Source organism: Phocoena phocoena, chromosome 1, assembly GCF_963924675.1.
Source record: "Phocoena phocoena chromosome 1, mPhoPho1.1, whole genome shotgun sequence".
NCBI lineage: Eukaryota > Metazoa > Chordata > Mammalia > Artiodactyla > Phocoenidae > Phocoena > Phocoena phocoena.
This window is the reverse complement of record NC_089219.1, coordinates 114,507,136-114,533,087: the sequence shown is the minus strand read 5'-3', so window position 1 is coordinate 114,533,087 and position 25,952 is coordinate 114,507,136. Positions and strand designations below refer to the sequence as shown.

The following is a 25,952-nucleotide window of genomic DNA, read 5'->3' as shown; positions in this document are numbered from 1 at the left end:
CTGATGCCATCTTATGCTGAAAGCTATTAAGGTAGTTGTGGTAGTGAGAGGAAAATAGCTTCTGTAGAGCCCTATGCTGTTTCCTTCATTGGTGGCAAACTGCAGTTCCACTTTCAAGGAGATGATATGATTCAGCATTAGACCATGAGTAAGGAGACAGACTCAGGTCCTATCTGGCCCTGAAAACAGCCTGCTGAGGGACTACAGGTGGATCTCCTAACCTTTTCCTGACTCAGTTTTCTCACCTGTAAATAGAGAGGGTCAGGCTGGATGCAGGGAGAGTGTAGGAACAGAGGAGAGCGTCCTGGAAGAGTATGTGAATCTGGAACAGAAATGGGCCAAGGGCAGAGGCCTGAGGCCAATCCCAGCCAAGGGAGAAGTGTAGAGCAGGGACTGATAAGGAGACTCAGAGAGGCGTGGCAGGTGAGGGAACAGATCTTCCATGGTCATATGGCAAAGGGAAGGGACAAGGTAAATCTGTCAGTCTGGTGGAAGCAAAATAAGGGACTTCTTCCCAGAGAACATCATTTCCTCTGGAAAACAAGAATGAGGGTCACCTAACAAAGGGAGACAGGAGAAGAGAAGGGCCAGGTCTGATGGGAAAGGAGAAGACCAGCATGGAAAACAAGAGAGAGCTGGGGAGAAAAGCCTGGGAGGCACTGGGCTGCCCTGAGGGCCAGTGGACTTCAGACTGGACATCTCACTAGCCACTGATTGAAAGCTCCAAGTGTCAGATGCACTTGTTGACTGTTTCTTTCCCTCAGTCTCAACCTGTCCTCACCCTCAGCCCTCCTGGGACCTGGACTTTTGTGGGAGATGAGGTGAGCTTTGACTGTGAAGCTCAGAGAGGTTCTCTGCCCATCTGGTATCACTTTTTTCATGAAGGTGTGCTGCTCATGAAGATAGAAGCTACTTTATGGAGAACAATGTCCTATAGATTCTCTCTGACTGAAGAGCATTCTGGGAACTACTACTGCACAGCTGACAATGGCCTTGGCCTCCAGAGCAGTGAGACCTTGAGACTCTCTGTCACCAGTAAGCTCTGGATTCCTGTCAGTGACCCATCCCTGACCCTCTCACACCAACCTTTTCAGAGGTCTGCATGGATCTTCCAGTTTCCTACCCCAGTCAACCTCATGCCTGTCTTGGTTCCCTTCTTATAGAACCAGCTATCTGTGGGCCTTAATCCTCACCCATCCCTGGCTCAGCCAGACCCCTATGATAGCTCAGCACCTCCCCCAGCTTTTACCAAATGAATTTGTTTTCTCAAATTATCTTCTCAGGCCCTGTATGTTCAATCTCCAAGCCAATTTCTCTTAACTCCATGCACAGAAGCATCTCATGTTTCCCCAATAACACTTACATATTAATTTAGCTACAAGCACAGTCATATGGGCATATAGCAGGCAAGACATTACTTTCTCCAAAGTGTTCTCAAGCAGTTCAAGCTCTTCCGATAGGTTTAAAGAGGGCTGAAGGTGAAGGGAAGGGAGGAAATTGTTTCCTGGAAACCAGCTCATTTGTTTTCTGGGGTTTCCGTGATCCTTTGACTTAACCCAGTAAAATAAGTGTCATTTCATTGTATTATGTTTTTAAATTTTTTGTTGCAGTATGACATACATTTATAAAGGTATATGAACCATAGTTGTACAGATCATGGTTTCCCATGGAACCATGAAAAAGTGTCATTTTAGGAGCAAAATTGCTTCTGTTTTCACTTGGAATCTTTGTTTAGTAGAGAGTGAAAGTTCAGTTTTCTTTTCAGAGAAGAGAAATATAAATAAAAAAATCTTGAATCTGGTATATCAGATCATTTTAGGTCAGAAGAAAAAAACCCTGATGTCTCCCGTGGGTGAGGGTTTGTTAAGGATATCCAGAGATTAAAAAAAAAAATCAACAACAACAAAACAAAAAACAGGAAAGACATTATATTCAGATTCATGGAATAAGAACTGGGAGATCTCTCAGAATTCAACTTATTTCTCAAAAACAGATTATACTGATGTCTGAGGATCTAGAAGCTTTCATTATTCTCTACTCCTAGGCCCATCAGCTATTTCCTTTCTATGTCCTTCTGACCCATTGTTCTTACTGCTCCTAAGTGCTTTCCACCCTCATTCTTATGACTCTATCTTATAACTTATCTTTACTCAAAACTCCTGTTAATTTCAGCATTGACTGCCTTGGACTTCTAGGTATGATGTCCTGCTCTGTATTTCAGCGTCTGCCCCAACAGCCAAAGCAGTGCTTCCAACTAGTCTAACTAGTCAAGCAGCCCAGCTCTAAGACACCTCATAGGTCACTGGCAAGTCTATACGTAGAATGTTCTTAAACCAACTGCTCACCTCTAATTCAACAAATGATGGCCAAGAGAGCAGGGTCACTTGGGACAACATGACATGTAATGAACTACGTTTAAGAAAATACTTTTTCTAGGAACGATATGCACAGCAGGACCTCTGAGGTTTCCTAGAAAGAGCCAGTGTACATGAAAAACACCTTGCTCGGGTTGTCTGATGTCAGCGTGTGTCAGAAAATCTGAATTCTAGCCCTGAATATGAAAATAGCTAGCTCATAATTTGGGCAAAACTTTTAAATTTTCTTTGTCTTGCTGTTTTCACCTTCTATTGAAAGTTAGATAAGACAGTAATTAGCGTCCCTTAGAACCCCAGAATTCTGTGATTTGAGTTGGAATAGGAACCCAGAGGCCATGAATTCATGAAGCTCTGGAAGAAACAGAGTGAGGGAGAGGCTGAGCGGCACTCGTCAAAGCCCCAGACAAGACAACCAGGGAAATCTGTGGGTGCCCCAGAGCTGGGCTTGTTTACCTGGCAAAGCAAGGGAGAGCATCAGTTTCACAGAGTCTCATCATCTCTCACAGCAGGGAGTTAGGTGAGGCACTTTTAGGGCTTTGGGAGCAGGAATTGGTCAGAGTGTGATTGTAACTGCAAGTGTGGTTTGGTCAGAATTTGTAAATTAGGCAAGTTTCTGTTATAGTCTGTGGTCTTAGGAACCCATGAGTCCACTTGGAGTTCTTATTACTATGGTCCTATCTTGGAACATATGGATCTGAAGGACCTCTTGCTCCTCGATAGCTGTTTCAGATCATAGAAATAAAACATGGCCAGAGGAAGACATTATCCCAATATAAATTGTTGAGTAAAGAGATTATTTTAAAATTGTAAATGATCTGAGGCCCAGACTCCAAAGCCTGAAGCCAATCTACCTAGGAAAGCCCCAAGCCCTAAGACATCCTCTTTCTCATTATGATGCTGTATTTTCTTCTCAAATTTAGCAATATCTGAAACCCCTTTATTTCCCATTTCGTGTCTGTCTTCCTCAATACCAGAGTATAAGCTTCATGAGAATGGAACCTTATCAGTTTTGGTCTGCACCTTATCCCTGTGCCTACTTGGTGTCTGGCATAGAGTAGGTCCTCAGTCAGCATTTGTAACTCCATGAACAAAAAGGCTTTGAGATGAGATGAGGAAAAAAAGAGCAGGGAGAAAACATTGGTCTTTGCAACTGTTTATATCAATGGAACAGAAGTAAATGAGCCCTAAATTAGCAAACAAGTTGAGAAGCTTCACTGTGAGCCATGCAGATTTTCTGGCAGAATAATCTGGGTTGTTTTTTTTCCCCAAGGGAATATACCCCAAAGAGAAGACACAGAAATTTCTTGGGAATGTGAGCTAATAAGATATACCCATTTTGAATCTATCAACAGCCCTGGGTCACTAAATCACTACACGCCCCCCATACACACACACAGCTTTCTCAAGCAAATACAAAACTCAGAATATAATTTTATTCATTGACGTAAAAGCCATAAAGAAAACAAGTCCAATATGAGAATCTTATATGTATAGCTGATTCACTTTGTTATAAAGCAGCTACTAACACACCATTGTAAAGCAATTATACTCCAATAAAGATGGTAAGAAAAAAAGAGAGATTATAACAGAAAAGAAAAAAAAAAAATATATATATATATATATAACAGAGCTCAGGAGAAAAACCAAACCTATGTTAAAAATAAAATCCAAATTTGAAGCAGTAAGAAGAGAATGCATACTTCCAAAATCTGTTACTGGAATGGAGAATTGGTTTGAGAAAATAATACAGAACACAAGGTAGAAAGACACAGAAAAAGGCAAAAAGAAAGTAAAATATGGAGATCAGACAACGAAGCCCACAAGTGTGGATAATTAAGTGTCTAAAGAGAGAAACAAAACTCAAAGACATAATAAAAAAGTTTCCTGAAGTGAAGAAAACTTGAATATGTATATCAAAAGACATATCCTGATGAGGTTATTGACTTTCAAGGCTAAAAATATACATGTGTGTGTGTGTGCACGTGCCCGTGTGTGTGTGATAACAGCAAAAAAAAAGAAAAAATAGCAGTCATCTCAAAAAGAAAAAATATGCAGTTGGTCTTAGTCTTTACACAGAAGTCAATGCTAAAAGAGAGAGGAATGGTATTCAGACTTGGACTTTCAGAGGAGAAATGAGAACTGAGAATTTTATATCAAATCAAAAAAACATTTTCAAACGTGCAAGAATTCAGGGAACTTAGTACCCATTAACACTTCTTGAAAAATTACTTGATGAAAAACTCTAGCCAGCCAAGGTATGAATAAATATAAAAGGCTCCAAATGAGGAAACTATGATATGAAAAGTGAAGAATCTATTCAGATCAGTAGTTCTCAGCCTTGGCTGCATATTAGAATCACCTAGGAATTTTGAAAAAAGACTTTTTACTAAGCTCTCTCCAGACCAATTAAATTCAGAATCTCTCAGATGGGGTCTCAGAATCCATATTTTTTAACGCATCTTCAGTTGAAAATATTATACAGATATGGTTGAAAATCACTGATTCAGACATAAAAACAAAGGCTAAGCAACATGAGAGTTATGGTTACAGAAGAGAAAGCAACTATTATAAATGCTGAAAATGTAAAGAATATATGTAACAAAGGAAAATCAGTCAGAGGGAGAAGAGGAAATTAAAAAACCAATGTTCTCATGATTATTATTATTTCATAATGGAGAACAAAAATTGACTTGATAATTTAGAAAAATTAATGACAGATTTCAAAGTTTTCATTTTGTAAATAATTTCTGGATACTTTATAGAGAACAACTCATCATTAATGTATTATAGTTCACTAGCAGTCCATAAAAATTCAAATAATAAACTGTAAGGTCCCATAGGATAGAATAAGTCAATTCTTCAGATGGAACAACTGTAGAGTTTAAAACTAGGAAAAGAGAAATGATAAGAAAAATAAGCCTGTGCATTTATATGACTATAATTGATCAGAGAGTGGGGAAAGGAAACTCTTACATACTATTAGTGCAAGTGTAAATTGGTTGAAACTTTTTGAAGAAAAATTTGGCATTATGTATCATTATTTGAAATGCCCATATCCCAATCCCAGAAATCCCACTTCGAAGAATTTATCCTAAGAAATGCATTGACAAAATACAATGATATATATACAGAATTGTGTAATGCAGCCTTATTCAAAATTAGAAAACAATAACAACCTAAAGTTCCATAATGAGGAATTGCTTCAGTGTATTACAGTAAATTCATACCATTGAATGCTTTGCTGTTGTTAAAAATAATCAAGCAATATTTACCCTAAATTATCAAATTTTAAATTTAGAGGAGTTGCATTTTATGCATGTAAATTATACCTCAATAAAGCTGATTTTTTAAGTGACTGAGATAGATCTTTAGGTAATAACACAGAATGATGCTCATGATATTTTGCTAAGGGGAAAAATCAGGTCATAGACCAGTATGTATACTGTGATCCCATGCATGTATGTGGGTTTTTTATGCATTTGTTTATGTGTTGATAAGAATAAGAGTTCTTACACATAGAAAAGATCTAGAAAGTGTCACCAAATAATCATCAGGGGTAACTTCTGAAAAATAAAAATAGAGCCAATGGGAAAAGATCCTGGTATCAACTAACTCATTTTTGCTCTCAGTTCCAGTATCTCACCCCGTCCTCACCCTCAGGGTTCCCAGGGCCCAGGCTGTGGTGGGGGACGTGATGGAGCTTCACTGTGAGGCATGGAGAGGCTCTCCCCCGATCTTGTACCGGTTTTATCATGAGGATGTCAGCCTGGAGAGCTGCTCAAGCCCCTCTGAAAGGGGAGCTTCCTGCAACCTCCTTCTGACAGCAGAGCATTCTGGGAACTATTTCTGTGAGGCCGACAATGGCCAGGGGTTCCAGCGCAGTAACACAGTGTCACTCACTGTCAGAGGTAAGTGGACCCAACTACAGCACAGCCAGGAACAGACCATCTCCCACACCTTCACCTGTAGCCACGATTGGAGGTACCCCAGGGCCATTTGCTGTGTGACATCATTGCTATACAGCCTCCAACTGAGAGTTCTGTATTCTACATTTTCAGGAACTCGCACCTTCTCTTTGCTTGCTTTGCCTCTCTTGGGAGCAGCAGTGCAAGGCATTGTGACTAAAAGTTTCCTAACGTACGAATAAAGGCTTTTAAAACACAAATTGCATCCTGGCCAACAATGATCAGCAAGAAAGGAAATTATAAAGTTCAACATGTCTCACCTCAGAAGAGATTTAGTTGGAGTTTCCTTTGTCAGTCAATCAATAAAAAGGCCAACTCATCCTTTCACTGGCTCATGAATTTCTCTCTAGCTTCTCCTGACCCTGTCCCAGAGCAACTCAGACCTCCAGCCAGAACTCCTGCTAAAAGACCTTTCAACATCATTCTCCTGACATCTTACCTCTCATTCAGCTATAGCACTCTCTCTCCTACCTGGCCTCTCATGGGCTGACCTCCTAGTCATGCCCACTTTCAGTGCAGGCTTGGCACCTCACTCATAGTCTTCCTCTCTACCCTACACTCTGTCATCATTCCATAACTCGTCCACATGGATGACCCACTCGACACCATGGCTTGTCATTCTTTCCGCCACCCACTGACACGTACGTACACTATTCCAATCATCGGATCACAACCTCTTATCCCTCTACTTGTTTCTTCAAATCCTCCAATCACTAGGGGCAGGACAGGAATAAAGACGCAGATGTAGAGAATGGACTTGAGGACACGGGGATTGGGAAGGGTAAGCTGGGATAAAGTGAGAGGGTGGCATGGACATATATACACTACCAAATGTAAAATAGATAGCTAGTGGGAAGCAGTCACATAGCACAGGGAGATCAGCTCGGTACTTTGTGGCCACCTAAAGGGGTGGGATAGGGAGGGAGAGAGGGAGACGCAAGAGGGAGGAGGTACGGAGATATATGTATATGCACAGCTGATTCGCTTTGTTATAAAGCAGAAACTAACGCACCGTTGTAAAGCAATTATACTCCAATAAAGATGTTTAAAAAAAATAAAAGAATACAGGAATTAAAAAAAATAAAATCCTCCAATCATTATTTTACTCAGACCTCAACAGAACCCCCAGTTCATTAACACCTTTACTTCCTCCCAGACAATCACACCCTCGACTCCCACCACCATTTGAGTGTTTGTCTCTGTATCCATCCAGTAACTCATCCCTCCTCTTCCTAAGGTATAGAAGACTGCTTCCTATGAAAGGTGAACATCATCTCACCTCTAGAGTCCATCCTTCCTTGCATTCTCAGACACTTTGAACAACTTTCTCTCCTGCTTTATAGGATCCTTCCCATTGACATTTAACGTGCTATGTCTCTCCCATGTCTAAGAAAAAACCCTAACTTGGTCCCACTTATGTCTCCAGCCACGGCTCTATTACGGCTAAACTTCCAAAAAAGAGTCACTTGCACAGATTGTCTCCATTTCCTCCTTACCTTCTTGGATTTAACACTTGGTTTCTTCCGACCTTTATATAAAAAATGATTCTCACAAAGGTCACAAATGACCCCCATGGCTTTAGATGCAATGACCATTTTCCAATCCTCACCTTACTTGGTCTCTCAGAAATAGTATTTCTTTCTTCTTGAAACCCTCCCTTCCTTGGCTTCAATGACTTCACCTTCTCCTGGATCTCCTTTCTCTGCCACTCCTTCTCAGTTCCATTTACTAGCTCCTCCTTTTATAGACAAACTTTAAAAGCATTGGCGTGTCCCAGAGCTTTGTCCTGCATGTACCCTCTTCTCTTATATATGTTCTTTCTCTGGATAATCCTGGGGGTATCATCTATAAATGATTCTTAAACTTTTATCTCCAGAAGAGACCTCCTACCTGAGCACCTGCCTATGCCATATCTCTTAAAGGCTCATGAATTTGACCATCTCTACACCTAAACTCATGGAACTCCCCCCATATCTGGTCCTCCTCCAAGTGTCCCTAGCTCTGTGAAAGACACATCCATTCACCCATATATACAAGGCAAAATCCCAGGAGTCTTCCTTGCCATTTCTCTCCCTTGGTCTCCATAGCTAGTTAAACATCGACTCCTATTGATTTTATTTCCAAAGTAGTCCTTGGATCTTTTCTTTCTATCTTTACTGCCACTATCATAGTCAAATCTACCACCATTTCAATTACTGCAATGCCACCACTCCACCCCTAATAACCTCTCCATTCCATTTCTGTCCCATTACAATCCATTTTGCACACTGAGATCAAAATTGTCTTTAAAAAAGACAGGTTTGATCATCTCATGCCCCTGTATAGAGACACTTACAGGTTTCCCATTGCTCTGTGAAGAAGGATCAAAATCCGTACCATGGCTTGCGAAGCTCTGCCTAGCTCTCCAGCCTCCTATTTCATGGCACTCTTCAAACCCTTCTCTTACTGCTGCTGTCACCTCGTTTCAACAGCTCAAAAGCTCCAACCTTCTTCCCAGCTCAGGGCCTTTGCGCACACTGTTTGCCTGCCTGTGCAGTCTTCACTCCCTTCCTCACCTGGTTAATTCAGATGTCACTTTCTGAGGAAGCACTACCTGACTAACCCATACTAGATCAGGCCCCATTATTATACATTTCACAGCATCCTATTCTTTACTTTGTATCAATTATAAATGTTTTAATTATATATTTGTATTTCTATTTAATTGCTCTCTATCATCTCAACTAGATTGCAGGCTTCATGAGGGCAGGAACTGTGTCTTTCTCACTATTGAATCCCCAGTATATTGTGTAGTTCCTGAGACTTTTAAACTGCTCAATTAATTTTTGATGAATGAATAAATATAAAAATGAGCCAATAACTTGATCAATATTTATTCTCTTTTGGGTCTTATTTTTGATGCGGCCAAGGCTCGGTTACATCTCTGGCTATGTAAGCAGCAGTCTCCCCTGTTTCTCATTTTCTATTGAACTGATTTCTCCTTTTCTCCAATTGTCTTCTGACTTCTCAGATACTTGGGTTTCAATTTAATCTGTTTTCAGATTCCCCAAACACTTTTGCGATTGTATATCGAAGTATTCCAGACTATATATAACACTACACAAATGATTTGTTTCTTCAGATATGAAGAAATTATAGCTGAGTTCTGAGTGATGTCACAAGGTCATTAAAAACAGAAAAACATTCTCCAGCTTGAAATGCCTTTTCTATGGAAGAACATATTTAAACATGAACTGATGGTTAACTATCTTTCTTCCTTCAGTTCCAGTGTCTCAGCCTGTCCTCACACTCAGGGCTCCAAGGGCCCAGGCTGTGGTGGGGGACATGATGGAGCTTCACTGTGAGGCATGGAGAGGCTCTCCCCCGATCTTGTACCGGTTTTATCATGAGGATATCAGCCTGGAGAGCTGCTCAAGCCCCTCTGGAAGGGGAGTTTCCTGCAACCTCCTTCTGACAGCAGAGCATTCTGGGAACTATTTCTGTGAGGCCGACAATGGCCAGGGGGCCCAGCGCAGTAACACAGTGTCACTCACTGTCAGAGGTAAGTGGACCCAACTACAGCACAGCCAGGGACAGACCATCTCCCACACCTTCACCTGTAGCCACGATTGGAGGTACCCCAGGGCCATTTGCTGTGTGACATCATTGCTATACAGCCTCCAACTGAGAGTTCTGTATTCTACATTTTCAGGAACTCGCACCTTCCCTTTGCTTGCTTTGCCTCTCTTGGGAGCAGCAGTGCAAGGCATTGTGACTAAAAGTTTCCTAATGTACGAATAAAGGCTTTTAAAACACAAATTGCATCCTGGCCAACAATGATCAGCAAGAAAGGAAATTATAAAGTTCAACATGTCTCACCTCAGAAGAGATTTAGTTGGAGTTTCCTTTGTCAGTCAATCAATAAAAAGGCCAACTCATCCTTTCACTGGCTCATGAATTTCTCTCTAGCTTCTCCTGACCCTGTCCCAGAGCAACTCAGACCTCCAGCCAGAACTCCTGCTAAAAGACCTTTCAACATCATTCTCCTGACATCTTACCTCTCATTCAGCTATAGCACTCTCTCTCCTACCTGGCCTCTCATGGGCTGACCTCCTAGTCATACCCACTTTCAGTGCAGGCTTGGCACCTCACTCATAGTCTTCCTCTCTACCCTACACTCTGTCATCATTCCATAACTCGTCCACATGGATGACCCACTCGACACCATGGCTTGTCATTCTTTCCGCCACCCACTGACACGTACGTACACTATTCCAATCATCGGATCACAACCTCTTATCCCTCTACTTGTTTCTTCAAATCCTCCAATCACTAGGGGCAGGACAGGAATAAAGACGCAGATGTAGAGAATGGACTTGAGGACACGGGGATTGGGAAGGGTAAGCTGGGATGAAGTGAGAGGGTGGCATGGACATATATACACTACCAAATGTAAAATAGATAGCTAGTGGGAAGCAGTCACATAGCACAGGGAGATCAGCTCGGTACTTTGTGGCCACCTAGAGGGGTGGGATAGGGAGGGAGAGAGGGAGATACAAGAGGGAGGAGATACGGAGATATATGTATATGCACAGCTGATTCGCTTTGTTATAAAGCAGAAACTAACGCACCGTTGTAAAGCAATTATACTCCAATAAAGATGTTTAAAAAAAATAAAAGAATACAGGAATTAAAAAAAATAAAATCCTCCAATCATTATTTTTCTCAGACCTCAACAGAACCCCCAGTTCATTAACACCTTTACTTCCTCCCAGACAATCACACCCTCGACTCCCACCACCATTTGAGTGTTTGTCTCTGTATCCATCCAGTAACTCATCCCTCCCCTTCCTAAGGTATAGAAGACTGCTTCCTATGAAAGGTGGACATCTCCATCTCACCTCTAGAGTCCATCCTTCCTTGCATTCTCAGACACTTTGAACAACTTTCTCTCCTGCTTTATAGGATCCTTCCCATTGACATTTAACGTGCTATGTCTCTCCCATGTCTAAGAAAAAACCCTAACTTGGTCCCACTTATGTCTCCAGCCACGGCTCTATTACGGCTAAACTTCCAAAAAAGAGTCACTTGCACAGATTGTCTCCATTTCCTCCTTACCTTCTTGGATTTAACACTTGGTTTCTTCCGACCTTTATATAAAAAATGATTCTCACAAAGGTCACAAATGACCCCCATGGCTTTAGATGCAATGGCCATTTTCCAATCCTCACCTTACTTGGTCTCTCAGAAATAGTATTTCTTTCTTCTTGAAACGCTCCCTTCCTTGGCTTCAATGACTTCACCTTCTCCTGGATCTCCTTTCTCTGCCACTCCTTCTCAGTTCCCTTTACTAGCTCCTCCTTTTATAGACAAACTTTAAAAGCATTGGTGTGTCCCAGAGCTTTGTCCTGCATGTACCCTCTTCTCTTATATATGTTCTTTCTCTGGATAATCCTGGGGGTATCATCTATAAATGATTCTTAAACTTTTATCTCCAGAAGAGACCTCCTACCTGAGCACCTGTCTATGCCATATCTCTTAAAGGCTCATGAACTTGAACATCTCTACACCTGAACTCATGGAACTCCCCCCATATCTGGTCCTCCTCCAAGTGTCCCTAGCTCTGTGAAAGACACATCCATACACCCATATATACAAGGCAAAATCCCAGGAGTCTTCCTTGCCATTTCTCTACCTTGGTCTCCATAGCCAGTCAATCATTGACTCCTATTGATTTTATTTCCAAAATAGTCCTTGGATCTTTTCTTTCTATCTTTACTGCCACTATCATAGTCAAATCTACCACTATTTCAATTACTGCAACGCCACCACTCCACCCCTAATAACCTCTCCATTCCATTTCTGTCCCATTACAATCCATTTTGCACACTGAGATCAAAATTGTCTTTAAAAAAGACAGGTTTGATCATCTCATGCCCCCATATAGAGACACTTGCAGGTTTCCCATTGCTCTGTGAAGAAGGATCAAAATCCGTACCATGGCTTGCGAAGCTCTGCCTAGCTCTCCAGCCTCCTATTTCATGGCACTCTTCAAACCCTTCTCTTACTGCTGCTGTCACCTCGTTTCAACAGCTCAAAAGCTCCAACCTTCTTCCCAGCTCAGGGCCTTTGCGCACACTGTTTGCCTGCCTGTGCAGTCTTCACTCCCTTCCTCACCTGGTTAATTCAGATGTCACTTTCTGAGGAAGCATTACCTGACTAACCCATACTAGATCAGGCCCCATTATTATACATTTCACAGCATCCTATTCTTTACTTTGTATCAATTATAAATGTTTTAATTATGTATTTGTATTTCTATTTAATTGCTCTCTATCATCTCAACTAGATTGCAGGCTTCATGAGGGCAGGAACTGTGTCTTTCTCACTATTGAATCCCCAGCATATTGTGTAGTTCCTGAGACTTTTAAACTGCTCAATTAATTTTTGATGAATGAATAAATATAAAAATGAGCCAATAACTTGATCAATATTTATTCTATTTGGGTCTTATTTCTGATGCGGCCAAGGCTCGGTTACATCTCTGGCTATGTAAGCAGCAGTCTCCCTTGTTTCTCATTTTCTATTGCACTGATTTCTCCTTTTCTCCAATTGTCTTCTGACTTCTCAGATACTTGGGTTTCAATTTAATCTCTGTTTTCAGATTCCCCAAACACTTTTGCGATTGTATATCGAAGTATTCCAGACTATATATAACACTACACAAATGATTTGTTTCTTCAGATATGAAGAAATTATAGCTGAGTTCTGAGTGATGTCACAAGGTCATTAAAAACAGAAAAACATTCTCCAGCTTGAAATGCCTTTTCTATGGAAGAACATATTTAAACATGAACTGATGGTTAACTATCTTTCTTCCTTCAGTTCCAGTGTCTCAGCCTGTCCTCACACTCAGGGCTCCAAGGGCCCAGGCTGTGGTGGGGGACATGATGGAGCTTCACTGTGAGGCATGGAGAGGCTCTCCCCCGATCTTGTACCGGTTTTATCATGAGGATATCAGCCTGGAGAGCTGCTCAAGCCCCTCTGGAAGGGGAGTTTCCTGCAACCTCCTTCTGACAGCAGAGCATTCTGGGAACTATTTCTGTGAGGCCGACAATGGCCAGGGGGCCCAGCGCAGTAACACAGTGTCACTCACTGTCAGAGGTAAGTGGACCCAACTACAGCACAGCCAGGGACAGACCATCTCCCACACCTTCACCTGTAGCCACGATTGGAGGTACCCCAGGGCCATTTGCTGTGTGACATCATTGCTATACAGCCTCCAACTGAGAGTTCTGTATTCTACATTTTCAGGAACTCGCACCTTCCCTTTGCTTGCTTTGCCTCTCTTGGGAGCAGCAGTGCAAGGCATTGTGACTAAAAGTTTCCTAATGTACGAATAAAGGCTTTTAAAACACAAATTGCATCCTGGCCAACAATGATCAGCAAGAAAGGAAATTATAAAGTTCAACATGTCTCACCTCAGAAGAGATTTAGTTGGAGTTTCCTTTGTCAGTCAATCAATAAAAAGGCCAACTCATCCTTTCACTGGCTCATGAATTTCTCTCTAGCTTCTCCTGACCCTGTCCCAGAGCAACTCAGACCTCCAGCCAGAACTCCTGCTAAAAGACCTTTCAACATCATTCTCCTGACATCTTACCTCTCATTCAGCTATAGCACTCTCTCTCCTACCTGGCCTCTCATGGGCTGACCTCCTAGTCATACCCACTTTCAGTGCAGGCTTGGCACCTCACTCATAGTCTTCCTCTCTACCCTACACTCTGTCATCATTCCATAACTCGTCCACATGGATGACCCACTCGACACCATGGCTTGTCATTCTTTCCGCCACCCACTGACACATACGTACACTACTCCAATCACCGGATCACAACCTCCTATCCCTCTACTTGTTTCTTCAAATCCTCCAATCACTAGGGGCAGGACAGGAATAAAGACGCAGATGTAGAGAATGGACTTGAGGACACGGGGATTGGGAAGGGTAAGCTGGGATGAAGTGAGAGGGTGGCATGGACATATATACACTACCAAATGTAAAATAGATAGCTAGTGGGAAGCAGCTACATAGCACAGGGAGATCAGCTCGGTACTTTGTGACCACCTAGAGGGGTGGGATAGGGAGGGAGAGAGGGAGACGCAAGAGGGAGGAGATACGGAGATATATGTATATGCACAGCTGATTCGCTTTGTTATAAAGCAGAAACTAACGCACCATTGTAAAGCAATTATACTCCAATAAAGATGTTTAAAAAATAAAAGAATACAGGAATTAAAAAAAATAAAATCCTCCAATCATTATTTTTCTCAGACCTCAACAGGACCCCCAGTTCATTAACACCTTTACTTCCTCCCAGACAATCACACCCTCGACTCCCACCACCATTTGAATGTTTGTCTCTGTGTCCATCCAGTAACTCATCCCTTCCCTTCCTAAGGTATAGAAGACTGCTTCCTATGAAAGGTGGACATCTCCATCTCACCTCTAGAGTCCATCCTTCCTTGCATTCTCAGACACTTTGAACAACTTTCTCTCCTGCTTTATAGGATCCTTCCCATTGACATTTAACGTGCTATGTCTCTCCCATGTCTAAGAAAAAACCCTAACTTGGTCCCACTTATGTCTCCAGCCACGGCTCTATTACGGCTAAACTTCCAAAAAAGAGTCACTTGCACAGATTGTCTCCATTTCCTCCTTACCTTCTTGGATTTAACACTTGGTTTCTTCTGACCTTTATATAAAAAATGATTCTCACAAAGGTCACAAACGACCCCCATGGCTTTAGATGCAATGACCATTTTCCAATCCTCACCTTACTTGGTCTCTCAGAAATAGTATTTCTTTCTTCTTGAAACCCTCCCTTCCTTGGCTTCAATGACTTCACCTTCTCCTGGATCTCCTTTCTCTGCCACTCCTTCTCAGTTCCCTTTACTAGCTCCTCCTTTTATAGACAAACTTTAAAAGCATTGGTGTGTCCCAGAGCTTTGTCCTGCATGTAGCCTCTTCTCTTATATATGTTCTTTCTCTGGATAATCCTGGGGGTGTCATCTATAAATGATTCTTAAACTTTTATCTCCAGAAGAGACCTCCTACCTGAGCACCTGTCTATGCCATATCTCTTAAAGGCTCATGAACTTGAACATCTCTACACCTGAACTCATGGAACTCCCCCCATATCTGGTCCTCCTCCAAGTGTCCCTAGCTCTGTGAAAGACACATCCATTCACCCATATATACAAGGCAAAATCCCAGGAGTCTTCCTTGCCATTTCTCTACCTTGGTCTCCATAGCTAGTTAAACATCGACTCCTATTGATTTTATTTCCAAAATAGTCCTTGGATCTTTTCTTTCTATCTTTACTGCCACTATCATAGTCAAATCTACCACCATTTCAATTACTGCAACGCCACCACTCCACCCCTAATAACCTCTCCATTCCATTTCTGTCCCATTACAATCCATTTTGCACACTGAGATCAAAATTGTCTTTAAAAAAGACAGGTTTGATCATCTCATGCCCCCATATAGAGACACTTACAGGTTTCCCATTGCTCTGTGAAGAAGGATCAAAATCCGTACCATGACTTGCGAAGCTCTGCCTGGCTCTCCAGCCTCCTATTTCATGGCACTCTTCAAACCCTTCTCTTACTGCTGCTGTCACCTCGTTTCAACAGCTCAAAAGCTCCAACCTTCTTCCCAGCTCAGGGCCTTTGCGCACACTGTTTGCCTGCCTGTGCAGTCTTCACTCCCTTCCTCACCTGGTTAATTCAGATGTCACTTTCTGAGGAAGCATTACCTGACTAACCCATACTAGATCAGGCCCCATTATTATACATTTCACAGCATCCTATTCTTTACTTTGTATCAATTATAAATGTTTTAATTATGTATTTGTATTTCTATTTAATTGCTCTCTATCATCTCAACTAGTTGCAGGCTTCATGAGGGCAGGAACTGTGTCTTTCTCACTATTGAATCCCCAGCATATTGTGTAGTTCCTGAGACTTTTAAACTGCTCAATTAATTTTTGATGAATGAATAAATATAAAAATGAGCCAATAACTTGATCAATATTTATTCTCTTTTGGGTCTTATTTTTGATGCGGCCAAGGCTCGGTTACATCTCTGGCTATGTAAGCAGCAGTCTCCCCTGTTTCTCATTTTCTATTGAACTGATTTCTCCTTTTCTCCAATTGTCTTCTGACTTCTGAGATACTTGGGTTTCAATTTAATCTGTTTTCAGATTCCCCAAACACTTTTGCGATTGTATATCGAAGTACTCCAGACTATATATAACACTACACAAATGATTTGTTTCTTCAGATGTGAAGAAATTATAGCTGAGTTCTGAGTGATGTCACAAGGTCATTAAAAACAGAAAAACATTCTCCAGTTTGAAATGTCTTTTCTATGGAAGAACATATTTAAACAGCATGAAGTAATGGTTAACTATCTTTCTTCCTTCAGTTCCAGTGTCTCAGCCTGTCCTCACCCTCAGGGCTCCAAGGGCCCAGGTTGTGGTGGGGGACATGGTAGAGCTTCACTGTGAGGCCCAGGGAGGCTCTCCCCCGATCCTGTACCAGTTTTATCATAAGGATGTCGCCGTGGGAAACAGCTCCGCTCCCTTGGGAGGAGGAGCATCCTTCAACCTCTCTCTGACCACGAAACATTCTGGAAACTACTCCTGTAAGGCCGACAATGGCCTGGGGGTCCAGCAGAGTGAGATGATGCTACTCAGTGTCATAGGTGAGTTGGTCCTGCCCACAGACAGCACAACCAGGGACTGACCGCTTTCTCTCCCCGGCAGCAGAAATGGAGCTCCAGCACTCCTGTTTGCTGGTGTGACCTCCCAGCATATTTCCTGCACATAGAATTTCCAGTTGAAAGTCTGGGATCCTTCCTGTGGCTGTGCTTTCAGGAACCTGGACCTTCCCAGCAGCACAGTTCAAGAAGTCTTGAATGCGATCAAAACTCCTCACTAACAATGCAAAGAGGGTTTTTAGAACCAAGACTATATTTTGATCTGCAATTATGATACAAAAGGGAAAATAACGAATTCTAGGTATAGGTTTCGTTGCCCCAAAAAAGGTCGTGGTTTTTCTCTCTTTGACTTCCAACAAACTTCCTACAAACTTCTACTCTTGATCTTCTTTCACTACCAGGGATATAAACATGCCTCATATTTCCATATTAAAAATTCTATATTAATATTAGCTAGGTACATAGCTTTTAAGGGTATACAATCACAACCAATCCAAGTTAGTTTACAAAGTGATTCTTAAAGCAGTGGGGACACAGAGGTGAAAGCAGGATGACATGGAATGAAAATGGTCACCCATTAATCAAATTCTTTCATTCTCTAAGCTGTCTGACATCTTGCCATTAGGTATAAAAACCAAAGGAAAACTGCTTCTTGTCATCTCTGAATATGCTTTGTGATGATCCCCTACAGGCCAATCTTATGGTAGAGCAAAAGTATGCTAAGGGGTGTTGAGATGAATGTTCTAGTGCTGGTTCTGAAGATACTAGCTCTATGAACTTGGCCAAGCATATTTCCCTATATTGACCTCAATTTCCTCATTCACAAAGTGAGAAAATGGAACTAGATGAATATCAGGGTCATCCCCAACCCTAGAATCCTATTATTTTGGTGCACAGGGAATATGGTGTATGTCAAACTCAAGGGTTCCTGGAAGGAGACATGCTAAAGGAGGAGCTGGGAGTCACTGCTCCTGGGATACAACCCAGAGAAACACGAGACCATGAAATAACATGCAAATGCTTTCTGAAGTACATAAAGCAAAACACAGGCTGATACTCTTAGTCTCCTTTGGCTGGGTCCCTGAGTATCATAAGAAATACAGACAAAATCATATGAGCAGGTTGATTTAGGCATACCAGCCCAGGAGCCAGCATCCCATCAAGGTGGCTGGGGCAGCCATCTCTTTGGCATCTAGCAGGCTACCTGATTGCAGATTTGATTTTTTTCCATTCAACTAGTCCATTCTTCTTCCCCCAGTGGTAGGCAGCACCTGCCTCAGCCAATTTTCCTCTAAGGTTCACAGGGACTCTTACCGCATGGTTTACACACTCACCTTTTAGATCCACCACACAGGCATGTACTTCTGACCAAGTGCCACTCCCTCCCTCTTCACAACACAGTGGACTAGCACATCATATCCCTCACACTCTGTATTCGTGATTTTATACACATCCTCATTCCTTTGTTTCTATGATCCCTGGTGCAAATGCCTATTATTTATGCTGGTGCTATCACACCTAAAGGACTTCTTGCTGGATGATTGTGTCTGAGTCCTAGAACTAGGACACATCATGGAGAACTACAAGAAAAAGGAATACTTATTATCATTGTTACTACCATCATCATCATCACCATCATAAATACTTACTGAGCCCTTGTATGTGCCAGGCCCTGTGCTTAGTACTTGACATGCAATATCTCATTTAATCTTTAAAATAAACCACTGAGGTTAAAAATGAGATCATTTTTATCCTCAGTTTGCAGGAGAGGAAACTGAAGCTTAGAGAGGTGAAGTAACCAGCTTAGAGACACAGCTAGCAAAGGTAAAGCCAGGTTGAAAAATGAGCCTATCCAACTCAATGTAAATCTACACTATAATATCTCTCATCCTTTGTGGCCAGGTTTAACACAACTTTTTAATAATTTATTATTCTGGAAGAATACATAAACTTTCACGATAAAAAGTCAAATGGAACAAAAGGGTACTTTCAGGTATATTTTTCTAGAAATATTAAAATATATTATAAACATAAAGGCATAGAATTTTTTACAAGTACAATCATATTACACATATAGCTATGCAACTTGCATTTTTTACTTGATATATCTTGGATATCTTTCGTGTTTTATTAGCAAGTCAACTAGGCTGTCTCCAGTTTTTAGCTATTATAAAAATTCTACAATAGAAATCTTTGTGCAACTATATTTGCAAATACTTTTCTAAATAGAAGTATAGTTACAATAGTATAGTTACAATGTGTACAGCAAAGTGATTCCGTTTCATATACGTATATATATATATATATATATATTCATTATCAGATTCTTTCCATTGTAGGTTATTACAAGATATTGAGTATAGTTCCCTGTGCTATACAGTAGGCCCTTGCTGGTTATCTATTTTATATATAGTAGGGTATACATGTTAATCCCAAACTCCAAATTTATCTCATCGCTGCCTGCTAGCCCCCTTGGTAACCATAATTTTCTTTTCTATGTCTGTGAGTCTATTTCTGTTTTATAAATAAGTTCATTTGCATCATTTTTTTAGTGATAAGTGATATCATATGATATTTGTCTTTCTCTGTCTGACTTCACTCAGTATGGCAATCTCTAGGTCCATCCATGTTGCTGCAATGGCATTATTTCATTCTTTTCTATGGCTGAGTGATAGTCCATCGTATGTATATGTACCACATGTTCTTTATCCATTCATCTGATGATGACATTTAGGTTGCTGCCATGTCTTGGCTATTGTAAATATTGCTGCTATAAACATTGGGGTGCATATATCTTTTTGAACTAGCATTTGCCCAAGAGTGGAATTGCAGGATCATATGGTAACTCTATTTTTACTTTTTTGAGGAATTTCCATACTATTCTCCATAGTGGCTGCACCAATTTACATTCCCACCAACAGTGTAGGAGGACTCCCTTTTTTCCACAGCCTCTCCAGCAATGTTTCTTGACTTTTGTTTTTTAACGTCTTTAGTGGACTGTAATTGCTTTACAATGGTGGGTTAGTTTCTGCTTTATAACAAAGTGACTCAGCTATACATATACATATACCTCCCTATCTCCTTCCTCTTGTGTCTCCCTCCAACCATCCCTATCCCACCCCTCTAGGTGGTCACAAAGCACCGAGGTGATCTCCTTGTGCTATGCAGCTGTTTTCCACTAGCTATCTATTTTACGTTTGGTAGTACATATAAGTCCATGCCAGTCTCTCACTTCGTCCCAGCTTACCCTTCACAACCCCCGTGTCCTCAAGTGCATTCTCTACATCTGCATCTTTATTCTTGTCCTGCTCCTAGGTTCTTCATAGTCTTTTAATTTTTTTTAGGTTCCATATATATGTGTTAGCATACGGTATTTGTTTTTTTCTTTCTGACTTACTTCACTCCGTATGACAGACTCTAGGTCCATCCACCTCACTACAAATAACTCAATTTTGTTTCTTTTTATGGCTGAGAAATATTCCATTGTATATATGTGCCACATCTTCTTTATCTCTTCATCTGTCCATGGACACTTAGGTTGCTTCCATGTCCTGGCTATTATAAATAGAGCTGCAATGAACATTGTGGTACATCACTCTTTTTGAATTAAGGTTTTCTCAGGGTATACGCCCAGTAGTGGGATGCTGGGCCGTATAGTAGTTCCATTTTTAGTTTTTTAAGGAACCTCCATACTGTTCTCCATAGTGGCTGTACCAATTTACATTCCCACCAACAGTGGAAGAGGGTTACCATTCCTCCACACCCTCTCCAGCATTAATTGTTTGTAGATGTTTTGATGATGGTCATTCTGACTGGTGTGAGGTGATACCTCATTGCAGTTTTGATTTGTTTTACTCTAATGATTAGAGCATCCTTTCATGTCTTTGTTGGCAATCTGTATATCTTCTTTGGAGAAATGCCTATTTAGGTCTTCTGCCCATTTTTGGATTGGGCTTTGTTTGTTTTTTCTGATATTGAGTTGCATGAGCTGTTTGTAAATTTGGGGGATTAATCCTTTGTCAGTTGCTTCATTTGCAAATATTTTCCCCCATTCTGAGGGTAGTCTTTTCGTCTTGTTTATGGTTTCCTTTGCTGTGCAAAAGCTTTTAAGTTTCACTAGGTCCCATTTGTTTATTTTTGTTTTTATTTCCATTACTCTAAGAGGTGGACCAAAAAAGATCTTGCTGTGATTTATGTCAAAGAGTGTTCTTCCTATGTTTTCCTCTAAGAGTTTTATAGTGTCCGGTCTTACATTAGGTCTCGAATCCATTTTGACTTTATTTTTGTGTATGGTGTTAAGGAGTGTTCTAATTTCATTCTTTTACATGTAGCTGTCCAGCTTCCTCAGCACCACTTATTGAAGAGACTGTCTTTTCTCTATTGTATATCCTTGCCTCCTTTGGCATAGATTAGTGGACCATAGGTGCGTGGGTTTGCCTCTGGACTTTCTATGTTGTTCCATTGATCTATGTTTCTGTTTTTGTGCCAGTACCATCTTTTCTTGATTACTGTAGCTTTGTAGTATAGTCTGAAGTTATGGAGTCTGATTCTGCCAGCTCTGTTTTTTTTTCCTCAAGACTGCTTTGGCTATTCAGGGTCTTTTTTGTCTCCATACAAATTTTAATATTTTTTGTTCTAGTTCTATAAAAAATGTCATTGGTAATTTAATAGGGATTGCATTAAATCTGTAGATTGCTTTGGGTAGTATAGTCGTTTTCACAATATTGATTCGACCAATCCAAGAACATGGTATATCTCTCCATCTTTTGGTATCATCTTTAATTTCTTTCATCAGTGTCTTATAGTTTTCTGCATACAGGCCTTTTGTCTCCCTATGTAGGTTTATTCCTAGGTATTTTATTCTTTTTGTTGTAATGGTAAATGGGAGTGTTTTCTTAATTTCTCTTTCAGATGTTTCATCATTATTGTATAGGAATGCAAGAGATTTCTGTGCATTAATTTTGTATCCTGCAACTTTACCAAATTCATTGATTAGCTCTAGTAGCTTTCTGGTGGCATGTTTAACATTCTTTATGTATAGTATCATGTCATCTGCAAACAGTGACAGTTTTACTTCTTCTTTTCCAATTTGAATTCCTTTTATTTCTTTTTCTTCTCTGATTGCTATGGCTAGGACTTTCAAAACTATGTTGAATAATAGTGGTAAGAGTGGACATCCTTGTCTTGTTCCTGATCTTAGAGGAAATGCTTTCAGTTTATCACCATTAAGAATGATGTTTGCTGTGGGTTTGTCATATATGGCCTTTATTATGCTGAGGTACGTTCCCTCTGTGCCTACTTTCCGGAGAGTTTTTATCATAAATTGGTGTTGAATTTTGTCAAAAGCTTTTTCTGCATCTATTGAGATGGTCATATGGTTTTAATTCTTCAAGTTGTTAATATGGTGTATCACATTGATTGATTTACGTATATTGAAGACTCCTTGCATTCCTGAGATAAATCCCACTTGATCATGGTGTATGATCCTTTTAATGTGTTGTTTCATTCTGTTTGCTAGTATTTTGTTAAGGATTTTTGCATCTATATGCATCAGTGGTATTTCTCTGTATTTTTCTTTTTTTGTACTATCTTTGTCTGGTTTTGGTGTCAGGGTGATGGTGGCCTCATAGAATGAGTTTGGGAGTGTTCCTTCCTCTGCAATATTTTGGAAGCGTTTGAGAAGGATGGGTGTTAGCTCTTCTCTAAATGTTTGATAGAATTCACCTGTGAAGCCATCTGGTCCTTGACTTTTGTTTGTTGGAAGATTTTTAATCACAGTTTCAATTTCATTACTTGTGACTAACTTGTTCATATTTTCTATTTCCTCCTGGTTCAGTCTTGGAAGTTTATACCTTTCTAAGAATGTCCATTTCTTCCAGGTTGTTCATTTTATCGGCATAGAGTTGCTTGTAGTAATCTCTTAGGATGCTTTGTATTTCTGTGGTGTCTGCTGTAATCTCTCCTTTTTCACTTCTAATTTTATTGATTTGAGTCCTCTCCCTCTTTTTCTTGGTGAGCCTAATGGTTTATCAATTTTATTTACCTTCTCAAAGAACCAGCTTTTAGTTTTATTGATCTTTGCAATTGTTTCCTTTGTTTCTATTTCATTTATTTCTGCTCTGATCTTTATGGTTTCTTTCCTTCTGCTAACTTTGGGTTTTGTTTGTTCTTTCTCCAGTTCCTTTAGGTGTAAGGTTAGATTGTTTATTTGAGATTTTTCTTGTTTCTTGAGGTAGCCTTGTATAACTATAAACTTCCCTCTTAGAACTGCTTTTGCTGCATCCCATAGGTTTTGGATCATTGTGTATTCATTCCCATTTGTCTCTAGGTATTTTTTTATTTCCTCTTGGATTTCTTCAGTGATCTCTTCGTTATTTAGTAATGTATTGTTTAGCCTCCATGTGTTTGTGTGGTTTTCTTTTTGTTTTTTTTGGTTTTTGTGTGTGTGTGTGTTTGTGTTTTTTAATGTTTTTTTTCCCTGCAATTCATTTCTAATCTCATAGCATTGTGGTCAGAAAAGATGCCTGATATGATTTCAATTCTCTTAAATTTACTGAGGCTTGATTTGTGACCCAAGATGTGATCTATCCTGGAGAATGTTCCATGCACACTTGAGAATAAAGTGTAATCAGCTGTTTGGGGATGGAATGTCCTATAAATATCAATTAACTCTATCTAGTCTATTGTGTCATTTAACGCTTCTGTTTCCTTATTTATTTTCATTTTGGATAATCTGTCCATTGGTGTAAGTGGGGTGTTAAAGTCCCCCACTATTATTGTGTTACTGTCGATTTCCTATTTTAGAACTGTTAGCCATTGCCTTATGTATTGAGGTGCTCCTATGTTGGATGCATATATATTTATAATTGTTATATCTTCCTCTTCAATTGATCCCTTGCTCATTATGTAGTATCTTTCCTTATCTCTTGTAACATTCTTTATTTAAAGTGTATTTTATCCAATATGACTATTGCTACTCCAGCTTTCTTTTGATTTCCAATTGCATGGAATATATTTTTCCATCCCCTCACTTTCAGTCTGTATGTGTGCCTAGGTCTGAAGTGAGTCTCTTATAGACAGCATATATATGGGTCTTGTTTTTGTATCCACTCAGTGAGCCTGTGTCTTTTGGTTGGAGCATTTACTCCATTCACGTTTAAGGTAATTATTGATATGTATGTTCCTATGACCATTTTCTTAATTGTTTTGGGTTTGTTTTTGTAGGTCCTTTTCTTCTCTTGTGTTTCCCACTTAGAGAAGTTCCTTTAGCGTTTGTTTTAGAGATGGTTTGGTGGTGTTGAATTCTCTTAGCTTTTGCTTGTCTGTAAAGCTTTTGATTTCTCCATCAAATCTGAATGAGATCCTTGCTGGGTAGAGTAATCTTGGTGGCACGTTCTTCCCTTTCATCACTTTAAGTACATCATGCCACTCCCTTCTGGCTTGTAGAGTTTCTGCTGAGAAATCAGCTGTTAACCTTTTGGGAGTTCCCTTGTATGTTATTTGTCATTTTTCCCTTGCTGCTTTCAATAATTTTTCTTTGTCTTTAATTTTTGCCAATTTGATTACTGTGTGTCTTGGCGTGTTTCTCCTTGGGTTTATCCTGTATAGGACTCGCCGCGCTTCCTGGACTTGGGTGGCTATTTCCTTTCCCATGTTAGGGAAGTCTTCGAGTATAATCTCCTCAAATATTTTCTCTGGTCCTTCCTCTCTCTCTTCTCCTTCTGGGACCGCTATAATGCAAATGTTGTTACATTTAATCTTGTCCCAGAGGTCTCGTAGGCTGTCTTCATTTCTTTTCATTCTTTTTTCTTTATTCTGTTCCGCAGCAGTGAATTCCTCCATTGTGTCTTTCAGGTCACTTATCCGTTTTTCTGCCTCAGTTATCCTGCTCTTGATTCCTTCTAGTGTAGTTTTCATTTCAATTATTGTACTGTTCATCTCTGTTTGTTTGTTCTTTAATTCTTCTAGGTCTTTTTAAAACATGTCTTGCATCTTCTCCGTCTTTGCCTCCATTGTTTTTCCGAGGCCCTGAATCATCTTCACTATCATAATTCTGAATTCTTTTTCTGGAAGGTTGCCTATCTCCACTTCATTTAGTTGTTTTTCTGGGGCTTTAGCTTGTTCCTTCATCTGGTACATAGCCCTCTGCTTTTTCATCTTGTCTATCTTTCTGCGAATGTGGTTTCTGTTCCACAGGCTGCAGGATTGTAGTTCTTCTTGCTTCTGCTGTCTGCCCTCTCAAGAATGCAAGAGTTTTCTGTGCATTAATTTTGTATCCTGCTACTTTACCAAATTCATTGATTAGCTCTAGTAGTTTTTGGGTAGCATCTTTAGGATTCTCTGTGTGTAGTATCATGTCATCTGCAAACAGTGACAGCTTTACTTCTTCTTTTCTGGTATGGATTCCTTTTATTTCTTTTCCTTCTCTGATTGCTGTGGCTAAAACTTCCAAAACTATTTTGAAAAAAATGGTGAGAGAGGACCACCTTCTCTTATTCCTGATCTTAGTGGAAATGGTTTCAGTTTTTCACCATTGAGAATGAGGTTGGCTGTGGGTTTGTCATATATGGCCTTTATTATGTTGAGGTAAGTTCCCTCTATGCCTACTTTCTGGAGGGTTTTATCATAAATAGGTGTTGAGTTTGTCAAAAGCTCTTTCTGCATCTATTGAGACGATCATATGGTTTTTCTCCTTCACTTTGTTAATATGGTGTATCACATTGATTGATTTGTATATACTGAGGAATCCTTGCATTCCTGGGATAAAACCCACGTGAGCATATTGTATGATTCTTTTAATGTGCAGTTGGATTCTGTTTGCTAGTATTTTGTTGAGGATTTTTGCATCTATGT

General features: G+C 40.3%; 1 protein-coding gene across 1 annotated transcript in view; it reads left to right on the top strand.

The window, feature by feature from the left end:
• FCRL5 (Fc receptor like 5) overlaps nt 1-25,952 on the top strand; it is a 49,679-nt gene that overhangs the window by 14,080 nt on the left and 9,647 nt on the right. Inside the window, 5 exon segments of the mRNA XM_065897254.1 lie at nt 886-1,035; nt 6,005-6,283; nt 9,603-9,881; nt 13,205-13,483; nt 16,806-17,084. Coding sequence (XP_065753326.1) covers nt 886-1,035; nt 6,005-6,283; nt 9,603-9,881; nt 13,205-13,483; nt 16,806-17,084 — 1,266 coding nt within the window.